The 12,636-nt window shown below is 33.7% G+C and overlaps 1 protein-coding gene across 5 annotated transcripts in view; it reads left to right on the forward strand.

Annotated features, from left to right (window-relative positions):
• LOC133847952 (frequenin-2) overlaps positions 1 to 12,420 on the forward strand; it is a 28,649-nt gene extending 16,229 nt beyond the window's left edge. For all 5 annotated transcript variants that reach the window (XM_062283296.1, XM_062283293.1, XM_062283295.1 and 2 more), the window contains 7 exons: positions 2,742 to 2,966; positions 9,186 to 9,210; positions 10,064 to 10,112; positions 11,261 to 11,350; positions 11,406 to 11,484; positions 11,664 to 11,752; positions 11,833 to 12,420. In XM_062283296.1, the coding sequence (XP_062139280.1) occupies positions 2,903 to 2,966; positions 9,186 to 9,210; positions 10,064 to 10,112; positions 11,261 to 11,350; positions 11,406 to 11,484; positions 11,664 to 11,752; positions 11,833 to 12,000 (564 nt within the window). In that variant the 5' untranslated portion in view covers positions 2,742 to 2,902 and the 3' untranslated portion in view covers positions 12,001 to 12,420. The remainder of the gene's footprint in view (positions 1 to 2,741; positions 2,967 to 9,185; positions 9,211 to 10,063; positions 10,113 to 11,260; positions 11,351 to 11,405; positions 11,485 to 11,663; positions 11,753 to 11,832) is intronic.
• The last annotated feature ends 216 nt before the right edge of the window (positions 12,421 to 12,636 follow it).

Raw genomic sequence — 12,636 nt, forward strand, 5'->3', positions numbered from 1 at the left:
GCAAATAATATTGTTATCAATTAACTAATAATACATTGTTTTTTAGTTGCATAACGTTAATCAAATTAAGCGATTTCGTTTTTTCTTCTTGCATTGATTCATTGTTTTTATTACGAGAAAGGGAATATTAAATTGAGCAAAATGCTTGCAACTGGCAGCTGAGCAACATTCCGCAACTGTATTTGTTTATTGCGATTTATTTTTGTATATCTCGAAGCACATAATCATAAATTTTTATACCAGATACCAGAGAGATGGGTTTGACTGTCTCATGAAATATGCATGAGTTGCGCAGGATATCTTATAGTCGGGCACTTTCCGATGTGTTGTGGTTGGTTGTTTGGTTGTTGTCGCAAAAATTACAAGTCAACTTATTTTACGAGTAATTTAATTGAGGCGCCGTCAATGCCCCAGGCGGCAGTTAAATTTGGGCCACATCCGTGGAGAATTGTTGTCGTCCTTTTGCGGATTGCTGTTGCTGTTGCTGATGCGTCGAGTTTTGCGAGCATAATGTGCGCACGTTGACAGTGCGCACCTGGAAATTTCATCAAAAGTTGCCTCCTGCGCCATTTCTTGCTCTTATTTATACTATTCCTCTCTGGCATCCGGCATTCGACATCCGACATGGTCATCAAATTTGTCCGCAACTTGTAAAATTGCGAGCGTCCAATGCGACATGAACACAAAATATGAAAGTGCCAGATGACGACCACGACGACGACGACGACAACGAAGCACAATCAAATAATAAAAAAAATATATATACAGACACAGACCCAGCGAATTTTGTTTGTTTACTTGTTTTGTCTCAAATGAGGAGAAGAAGCCGCCTTATAACATAAGACATATGAGCGCCGTTAGTTCTGTGATTGCGTCATACTCAATTCTGGCAAATTTGTCATTGTTTCAAGTATTCCATTGTTGCTCGTGTTTATATCACATGCAAGCTTCGTCTTGCTTCTAAATTCACTTAACGCCTCATGCTTCGATGTGCGAAAAAGGATTAGGATTTTGGAAGCGTGCAAACTGTGGCTGCATACAATATTATATAAGCTTAAGCGGGTATTTATTTTAACTTAATTTAAGTACGAGGTCTGCGTACGAGCTTATACATATGTAAATAATATGTTGTATGCATGGGAATATACCGAAAACTCAAAGATTAAATTTTTATTAATTCACAGATACTCAAATCAGGGATATATATAGTATATATGAATAATTCCGAATTGTCTTTACTCAATCTAAGCGTACATAAAACGGCATCTCAGTTTTTTGGGTCATAGTCTATTTGGTGTTCTGTGGTATATTTTGAAAGTAGTAGTATTTCTCTATGGCATATTTTGTAAGTAGTAGTATTTCTCTATGGTATACTTTGAAAGTAGTAGTATTTCTATATGACAAATACAGCCCTTGGTATATTTTCAAGCATTTTCAGAATATTTCGTTGGTATACTTTTAAAATAATACTACAATGTATTGAGCGCTCTTGGCTGAAGCTTTCTTAATTGTTTTTATGTGTGGGTATAAAATTGTGTTAAATACGAAATTTAAATAAAAGATAGCTCGAACGTTCAACACTGCTTAGATATATTTTTGGCAGTTATACATTAGATTGAGCACGGATTCATAGATATCCAATAAGAGGCAAAATTTCTTGACTTTTTATTGAAATTTATAATGAGTTTGCTCTGATTGTTCTAATTTAATAGTGTAATTATTAAATAAAAATGTTTTATATAATTCGATATTTTTTATATTTTTAACAATAAATGTTGTATTGGATCAAATTATGAACTTCATGTAGTTAAGAACATAAAATTTTATTTTAATTATATTTCATACTTATAAAAATTATGAGATATGTTTGCAACTGCCAAACTTATTTATTCTGTGATTCTGTTGCAATAACTTTGACTCTATGAGTACACAACAAAGATATTCGCCCAGTTTGTGCTTTCTAAAATTCAGAAGTTAAATTGCATATTGCCACCATCGATTTGGATGCTTAGTTAAATCATCTAGCGAGGTCGTCCGTCAGAATTACAGTTTAGTGAAAAAAACTTGAGTTCAGATTTCGTCAGTTTATATCATGGCATTTATTTTAAAGATTTCTTTGCATTTGCTTCTGTGCTTTATTGCAATTGTGGAGCGAATATCGTGGGAGCCACGACGAGCTGAAAGAAACACACAAAAGTTGGCGAAATAGCGCAACTTGACTGGCTGACTGAGTGACTGAATGAATGAGTGAGTGACTGACGACAGCTCCTTTTGCCAACGTCTAGGCATTGTCCCTGGATGTTGTCGTCATGTCGCTGCTCACCTGCAAGTGTATGTGTGTATGGGTGTATGGGTATATGGCTGTGTGTGTGTATGTGTGTTGGTTGAAGAAAAACACACAAAAAACCATTGCTGTCATGCTTAAATATCAAAGTACATTTTGCTATTCATCAACGGGTCTGTTGCCCGCAGCGGCAGCGCTCGTTGCTTGCTTCGTGGGTGGTTACTGGGTGGGTGGTGAGTGGGTGGTGAGCGTGGTGAATGGCATGGGCATCGTGGTCTTCCATGACCATGGCAGGTGCATGGGCTGTGGTTACTGCATGATGGATGACATTGCGCCTTCAAAATGTGCCTGACTCGCAGCTGATATACACACTCACACACACACATACATACATACACACATAGGGACACGCGCGCACGCTTACATATCTTTAATCTCTTGTCACTTATTCTTGCAGATTGAAACAAAGACGATTTGGGATAAGGCACGCGCCTTCAAATACCTGTTAACGTTCGCTGCCCATCGCTGACCCAACCCCAACCCCAATACTAGCACATACTACCCCACTTATACACACACAGACACACACGCACACACAAATAGCCCATCGGCAACACAATGGGCAAGAAGAACTCCAAATTGAAGCAGGACACCATTGATCGTCTGACAACAGACACATACTGTGAGTATCCGACAAAAAACCATATACTATATAGTATCTTCCCTTAACATCCTCTTCATTTTTTGTTTGTTTATTTTGTCCCAAAGTCATTGGTGAACTGTGTTCTCGTGCTTTTGGCGAACACAAATCATTTTAGTCAGACTCCTCTGCCTTGAACTCCATATGAATTATGGTGTAGCATTAAAGTATTTCATATTGCGAAATAAGTGCAACTATCTGTTTTCTGTTCTCTCAGTGCTCTGTGGCTCATTGCTTTGTGTCCACAACTACTTGCCAGCAATTTATTATTATACTCTTTGTGCATTAGCAATACAATGGGTCAGCTAGACTGTTAACCTCTTCAAGTTGCATTTTATGCGTGAAATATGAGACACTCTAATCGAGTTAAGAGAGCATTACTTATTCAGGCAAGAATAAAGTTTGGTTAACTGAGTATACAACTTATATAATATGATTTGGCGATGGAATACAAAGTTTTTCATTATTTCATTATGGCAAAGAGAAAGTTTATAATCTAAAGTGTGATTAACAAAGAAAAGCAGCTATCTTTGATCATTAGAAAAATGTTTTAATTTCGGTATATTTAGCATTGTTGGTATATTAATTTGTATAAGATTGTCAAAAAAGTCTTGCGGTATTTTTATTGAATTTTCAATTGTTCATTAGTAATCATACATACATATATTTTACAGTCGTTTAAGACATATTTAAAATTGACATTTCGAATTTCTTAATGATTAGCTAATAAATATCATAGTTAAAATAAACTAGAGCTATATTACTCTATAAAGCACAAAAAAAGCGTTTAAATTTGTGTTTACTATAGATAAAATAATACATTTAATACACAAACCATATTGAAGCAGTTTCCTTTTTGTTTCCTTTTCCATTTTGTTTCCTTTTCGTTTCGCTAGTAGTCTAATAAAAGCACTTTGACTTTATTTGAGGGTCATGGATCAAAGTGGCTTCATTATTGGCAATACCTTTAGCTCGATATTTTCGTTGGCTGTGCACCCTTTTTTTGTTGGTTTTCGTGTTTTCTTTTTCCTTTTGCTTAACTGTACGTGTATCAAACTAAGAGTATGCTGCTTTGCATATCAAATCACAAAAAAGAATAAATTGTGCAATGAACCGAAAGTCTGAAAAGTCTGGCTGTTAATCAATTTGAATGAAGGTTGAACTGGTCTCGGCAATTAGCTAAAATCAATATGATTTCCATACTCATACTCAAAACTCACATTCGTAATGCAAATTGCGACTGAGAAAGAGAAAATTGGTTGGCCATTTGAACTGCAATTATTTGGCAGATGCTTTTGCTTTTTACTCTGCAAAAATCCGACATAAGTTTCAAAAACACGCAGAGAGAGATAAAAGCTGGCATATGGAAAATGGAATAGTGATGCTCGTCATGGGTGTCCTGCGCCTTGAGCCAGACAGATAGAGAGACAGTTCATTTTGCACACGCATTGGCATCCAGCCAGTTTCCGGGGCACTCAAAATACAATTCAATGTAGAAATTATTATTGCACTTGTTCTGTTTGTTGTGTTCAATGCAAGTCGAGATCTGCTTCACTGTCACGTTGTCACTTACTCTCTGTATGTGTATGAGTACTCGCACTCACACTCACACTCGTATTCGTATTCATATGAATGGACATTCAGCTTGTCTCCTCATGACATTTTGCTTGGCATCAAACGTGTAAAAGCAACAAGCAACAACAAAATCAGTTAAAGCTCATACAACAACAGCAAAATATGCTTCTTCTTTCCCCTTTCCCCCTCTCCACTTACACTAATGCCCTAGTCACTCCCTCTCCCTCTCCCTCTCTCTTTCTCGCGCTATCTCTGTTTTTCTCGCTGTGGTATAATGGCTGCCAATGATGTTCGAGTGCTTGTCTGCTTTTCCCCACGCTCCGTTCACTCTTCGTTTTATTGGCAAACTGGCAACTTGACACTGGTTCCAGTCACAGTCAACATGCTGCATAATATTGTGCCAGCTACAACGCGGGCTCTTGCAAAGTGCTTTAAACGAAATGAAATTAGCTGTAATTAAAAATCCAAATGGCACATTAGTGCCGTATACACATCCATATGTACTCCACATATTCATATTTCATATTATGTTTAATTACGCAACAAAATTAATATTAGAAGTCGTATAGTTTTGCCATTTAAATTCATATTATATTATACATTTGAGTTATTTTTTTATTGATTTATTTATTTTATTTATGTATTTAAATGACTAGTGTTAACCGCCTAGATTTAATTTTAATTTTTGTAAATCATTCTCTCCATTTTAAAATCAACTAAATTTTTTTATATACATCACATTAAATGGGTTGTTATTAATTTACAATTAGCTGTAAAACTGTTGACAAAAAAAAAATTATGTTTCACAAATTAACTTAAAAAGTGCCTTGAATAGTAACACAATTTTAAGGTTGTAGTTAAGTAAAGGATAAATTAATTATGTAGTATATTTTTTAATATTTTCACATGCATACATAGATGCCATATTATTTACACCAATAATACTTAAACAGTTTTGTTTAAAAAAATTAAAAAAGACAATGCAAGTGATAATGATGATTACATATAATTTGGTATTATTTGATTCTATATATTTATAATCTATTTTCTTATAAAATAGATAAATTATCTTCGATATTGTAAATATTAAATAGGAGCAGCTTAAAGTAGAGTTTGTACTCTGAATATTTAACTGAATCTGTTAGTTTCTTAATCAGCTTTAAAGCCAGCACGAGTTCACATGCAACCACATGTTCATAAAGATACACAGAGCAAACAGCTAAAAACAGTGTGTGACACACACACACACATAGATACACACACAATCACACCGCACATAAATATTCACCCACATGCAAGTCTCAGCTGGATTCAAAAATACCTTGTACCTATTGAAAATTGTTTAAAGCGGGTATTATGCCATTTCTACTTTTAACTAATATTGCAAACGGTTTTTCACTTATTGTCTTTCAACATTAACTATAATATAGTTAAATAATAGGGAGTAGCCTTCTTAAGAAAAATATTTTAAATTGCATAATGAAATATAATGGATAAAATGTCTTTTTATCCTTGAAATTGAAGTTTAAAATATTAATCACTTGATCAGCGCTTAAAGAGAAAATCTTGATGTTGTGCCATAATTTCAGCGTAGCTCACTTATATTTGGTATATATTTATATTCTGTTCTTTTTGTTTCGTTTGGTGTTGGTTTTTTTTTTTGCATTTTTTTTCTGTGAATACTCGTATGTGGTTGATGGCTAGGCCTTTGGCAGCCATTCATTAATTAGCAGTACTATGTGACCACTCCCAGGCGGTAAGCTCTCATTACATGCAATGTAGGTGTGTGCGTCGAGGTGCAGAGTTAAGCGTAGCAGTGTGAGTTCGTAAAAAGTTAAATTAAATCAGTTCAGGCAAAAAAGTGAACTACGAAAAAGCAACTGTGAAATACTCTATCCTTAAAACTCGTATTACCATTTACAGAGCTGTTTTTTATAGCAAAGTCCGATTTCATATTTAAGGAAATAGCTTAAAAAAGTATCAAATATACTAAATACGTCTGTTGCTTTTAATTCTTAAAGAGGCTTGTTGAATTGACTTTCAGTTATTGTTAAAACATGTAGGAAATCTGTTGTCGGGTGTGCTTGACACTGAGAAACCACTTTTAATTTTAAGTAAAACCAACATAGTGAGTTATTAAAATATACCAAACTGCAAAAAAATACTAAATTATACCGAATGCTTATTTAAGTAAAAACAAAACAGTGCTGAATTATTTCAAAAATATACCAAATTAATATTCTGAAGAATCCAAATTTGATATACTTCTACTTCGTACCTATGTTCAGTAAAAGCAAAACAATGCACAATTAAAATATAATATGTAAAAATCAAATTCTAAAAAGCTACTAAATTACGAGTATACCAAATATTATATTTGATATATCTATAAAATCCGAATTAGACAATTAGATAACAAACTTTAACTTTTAACATTTTTATCTGATGGAATCATAAATACTGTAGTTATTATTGAATGTACCAAACTTGACTTCAGCTACGATCTTCCTTGGTATGCAATATTAAATAAAATATTTCTATAAAGATTCATTTTCAGTCTTGGTTGTTTTTTTGGTACAAATAAATATGGTACTGATGCCCCGAAAATCAAAAAATCTTTGTTGTAATTGTTACATTCAATTTTGAGATTAAAGAGGGAAAAGTCAAATGCCACGCGGCTTATTGCTCATTTTATTTTTGGCAAGCGCATGAATGAAAAGTTCCCAAAAAAAAAAAATGATTAACAATCACTTCAGGCCAAACACACTCGCACACACAAACACGTCTTTTGGCGGATGAAAAAGATACACACATTGGGAAAAACGAAGAGAAATGCCGCTTTTTGTATAGTACATTTAAATGTAAACTTTTTTTTGCGTTTTCTTTATTGCCACCCTTAAAGATGGTTTGAGGTAGATGGAGGGTGCGGTTTGGTGGGCACAGGTAGGGTTGGGGAAGGGATAGAATGGCAAAGGAAGGGAGGGGAATGGAATGGAAGGGGCATCTTTGAGTAGCGTACTCAATGCGCCTGGCTATGAACTAATTTGCTTTACTGCTGGCGGCGCTAAATCAACACACACAGAGGGACACATAAGGTGGAAGATACACACACACGCACACACACACACACACACATACATTCACATACACATACACTAACACACATGTATTATTTATGCAGCCGCAGTAAAAGTCCTCCAAAGTCGACATCAACGTGGCCCGAAGCTAACTTAGACGACGCGTTGGCGTGCGTAGACTTTTAAAAGAGTGCCACTGGCTCATTTGCCGGGGTCTGAGCTAAAAAGAGGACACACCGAGGCGCACCGGGGCAAAGGGCACAAGGCACAGAGCAGAGGGCAGAGGGCACGAGAGCAGAGGCCAAAGGCCAGAGGGGTCCTTTTGCTGCTGCTTGTGCGGCTTATAATGAATTATATTTTGATGCAAAGGACGAACGCTTTTCCCAACTTGAGCTCGCTCAGCGACAGTGCAGCCAACTTGCCAACTTGCATTGCGTGCAAAGCGACTCACTCCCTTTCCCCTTCATCCTCTCCTTCCCCAACGGCACTCTACAGCATTTTTTTTTTTGTTGCTGAATGTACACAAGTTGTTCCTTTCGAGTTGCGAGTTTCGAACTGCGAGTTGTGAGTTGCGCTCGCTCGTACACGCAAACGATTTCACTTCGGTTAGTCCTCAATGCCATTACGAACATGAATTTCATTTTCCAATTAATACAAACTTTATTCGATGGCAGATAAAAGCCGTAGCAAAACAATCATGTGCACACTTCACTCGCCTGTTCGCCGATTAACTGTCGTTTGCCTAATTTGCCGATTATGTTATTTATACCCTGTGATGAGTGATGCAGCAAAAAGGGGAAGCTTAAAATTGTAACTTATAAATATTGCATCTTCGATTTTTATTGGGAAAATATATTTGTTTATTTATTTTGTGTTAAAAGGAAACTTATAATCTCTTTTTGCAATCTAGGTATTAATTTTTAATTAAAAATATAAGAAAGATAAATAATTTGACAAAGATTTGAGAATAAAAACAAATGATAATTTTTTCTATTTATAAATTTAACAAGTTATTTATTCACTTATTATTTTCAGACTTATTTATATTTAATTTGGTTATTTAATAGTTTGTGCCTTTTTGTAATTATTTATAACCAAATCAAAGACTTCAATAATAATAAACAAATTTTTTATTGAAATAGCAAGCGTAATGCCCTTAGTCGCTTTGGATCATCTCATTGCAATAAGGAATTGTGTTCGTTATTATACTAAAACTAAATGTCAACTATAAAAACAAATAATAAACTCAAAATAACTTGTGATTTATCATAAAGATAAACGCTTAAATTCATTGTTAAATTCGTTATCAAAATAGCAGTAGCTTGCAATACTTTTCCTGACTTTTACAAACAAGCTTGAAATTAATTCCCCATAAACATGCAACTACTCGTAAATTTAATAATCCATTTTTCAATTTTTTAAATCAATGATAAATTAAGTTGATTTACCATAGCTTATACTCACATCATAACTAAATTACTTTTCCCCCATTAACTGCTTACTGTATTCAGATAAAATAATAATGTTTGAATTTCTTGTTCCCTTTCAGTTACCGAGAAGGAGATACGGCAATGGTGAGAACTGAATTATTGAATTTCTATTTGTTTTTGTTATGGATTATTTGTGCTAATTTGTACAATATTTAGTATTAATGAAACGCCTTTTAATTAAATTTAACTTCTACTTAAATGGTGATTTTCTCTCTCGCTGTCATTCGTTTCGAAATTCAACTCAGATTCTGTCAAAATATAAAAAATAATTATGAATAATTCATTTAAGCGCGAGTCGATGCGCAAACATGTAAATAAGTTGAAATTCTTTTCATGCCAATCCAATCGGCATGTAAAATGCTGCACAACTTAATTGGCATTAAATAATGCACCGCAAAGTGTTGAGATCCAATTATAATAGCAATCATAATTATGTATAATACTACGTTAACATTGTGTACATTTTTCTCATTCATATGCAGCTATTTTCCGACCACAAATTCAATTTACTAATATCCCTGGTTTTATTCATAAATATAAATCCTTTATATATATATTTATATATTTACTTATAATTCTCATTCGATTCTCTGTGTATAAATATAATAAATATATAAGATTAATATAATCTCTTTTTGTACCTAACAACCGAAATGTATCTTTAAAGTTTCGTCAACAACTTTAAGCTATTCATATTCTATGTTAATCTCGAAACAACTCTCCCCACTTTCTCTCTTCTTTCTTTATCTCTCTATTCTCCATCTCTCTCTCTTTTTCTTTGTGATTTCTTTTCTCTGGTCTGGCTTCATCTATTACCTGAATGATCTGTGAACTGTGTGCTATCCAAAACAAAAACCAAAAAACCAAAAAAAAAAAAAACACACACACCTCTTGATCTTGACTTGCGATTGACTTCTGAATATTCTACGATAAAAAGGCACAAAGGTTTTCTCAAAGACTGCCCGAATGGCTTGCTGACTGAACAAGTAAGTAGAGCATTGTTCAATTTGAGTTCGTTTTGCTGTTTACTTATTATTTTAGATCTAAAAACCATTTAATTTTCGCTTGTGTTTTTCTCAACTACTCGCATTCAATGTATTCATAACTAACCGCAAAAGAATCCTATTAGCAAAAAGCCATATAACCATAACAAAAACGAAAAACAACAAAAAAAAATAAGCTAAAATAAAGTCTAAAGTATTTTCTTTGTATGTGCTGTGCCATAAAATAGCAAAAGTCAAGAGTTCTCGACATTGAGATACCCTGTGTTTAACAAACAATACATATTCTATTTTATTCAGTTTAGTGTTCGTTTATCCACATCGATTTTCCAATGGAAAAACTGTTTAAAGAGATGCGATTGCTACTACTTCCGCATATATTTGTAGGCAGTTGTGGCTTTTATAGTTGCCATTTTTGCGTACTTAGCCAATGGGAACGACAAACAACCACAACAGAAATACTAATAGGCATCTTTTATTTACTTAATTTTTTATGGTAGGCACTTGAAATAAATATTAAATATTTCAGCTTTATGCTTTCCTGGCATTCCACATTACTCATCATCGCATTTTGTTTGTGTCTGTGGCCAGACTCCTTTTTTGGCATTGCATTGGGGAATTGTTTTATTTATTTACTGCTAACCTAAATAAGAAAATCTCCTCTTATAATGTATACTTTATGTGTAACAACTCATTTTTTTTTTGTAAATTCAATGCGATTTAATTTTGGTACTTTTTTAAATATTTTTCTATACCATTCAGTCATTCGATATTCATTTTTATACCTAAAAAGTTAACTCTTCTCATTTATTAACTTTTTCGCAAGCCATTTAAAATATTGCTTTAACTAAATTGTATTTTGTAAGAATAAAAATCCTAAAACACTAATCTTCTATCCATTGTGAAACAGTCTGACAAAAAATAGATATTGATATAAATGTTAAACAAGAAATCTTACAAATTGAACCAAAAAGAATATGCAAGCAAAATTTAAATACTTTTAGCGCTTGCTGCATGTTTGCTTTAGTGTATACGAAGTTGAAATGTGTTTGAATTTACATATGGAAATACATGTGTGTTAATGTGGTAATTAGTTATCTGATTTTCCTTATGTTTACTTTTATTGCTCACAGGGATTCATCAAAATTTATAAACAATTCTTTCCGGATGGGGATCCCAGTAAATTTGCCTCATTGGTGTTTCGGGTATTCGATGAAAATAATGTAAGTACCTGTAAAAATTTACAATTTAAATGTATATAATATGTTTTCTTGGCAGGATGGAGCTATTGAATTCGAGGAATTCATTCGTGCGCTTTCCATAACATCACGCGGAAATCTGGATGAGAAATTACATTGTAAGCTATGCAAATTTTTATTTTGACTGCCTTTAATATATAATATTTAATATAACTTTAAAGCTAGAGTTGCAATTTTTAGTAAATACAATTAAAACTACATTATATTATTCTCGACTGAAGCTTTCATACTTCTAAATATATTGCTTTCTTAATGCATTTGTCTTTTCTTTCTTTAGGGGCCTTCCGTCTGTACGATGTCGATAATGATGGCTACATAACACGGGAGGAAATGTACAACATTGTTGATGCCATATATCAGATGGTGGTAAGAGATCAGCAAGTTGTCGAACTATGCGCACTTCCTTGTCGAATGTATTCACATTCATTCATTCTTCTTTCGAGCAGGGTCAGCAACCGCAAACGGAGGATGAGAACACACCGCAGAAGCGAGTGGATAAGATATTCGATCAGATGGATAAGAATCACGATGATCGTCTCACCTTAGAAGAATTCCGCGAAGGTAGTAAAGCTGATCCACGTATAGTTCAGGCGTTAAGTTTAGGTGGTGATTAACCGCAAGATAAATAGTTGCGCTGAATTTCAAGATTGTCAAAAAAAAGAGAGATGGAACTATGCCCCGAAGCAGAGTCAACGAATTCGTGCACAATAAAATACAACAAAAAATATATGGTTTGATATCTATTGACTAAATCAATTTGCAAGAAGTTTTTACCTCCCACACACAGATACACAAATACACACACATACACATACAAATACAACACACATGAACACAAACATAAACATACATACGTAATATACATTTGCCATTTGCCTGGCGGCAGCTTGTTAGCCCCAAAGCCGCGGCCAATAAAATAAATATATTAAAATCCACAATTTGAAGCCAGCAAACTTAGAATGCAAAACTAAATAAAACAAAAATAGAGCAAAACAACAAAAACCAAAAAATGAAAAAAATAAACAGAAAACAAACCCTGAAAATTGAAAATGAATTCGATTTAGAGTGAAACTCCAACTAATTGCAAATTATAATAACATGTTACGATAAAGCGAAAATAATTATTATACATACATATACATATACATATACATCTACATATACATATATATTTAAATATTGAAAGCCGCTAAGGAATGTTATGCAGAATTTGTAATCATAAAACACCAATTTAAATAATTGAAAACGCT

This window comes from Drosophila sulfurigaster, chromosome X (assembly GCF_023558435.1).
Source record: "Drosophila sulfurigaster albostrigata strain 15112-1811.04 chromosome X, ASM2355843v2, whole genome shotgun sequence".
Lineage (NCBI taxonomy): Eukaryota > Metazoa > Arthropoda > Insecta > Diptera > Drosophilidae > Drosophila > Drosophila sulfurigaster.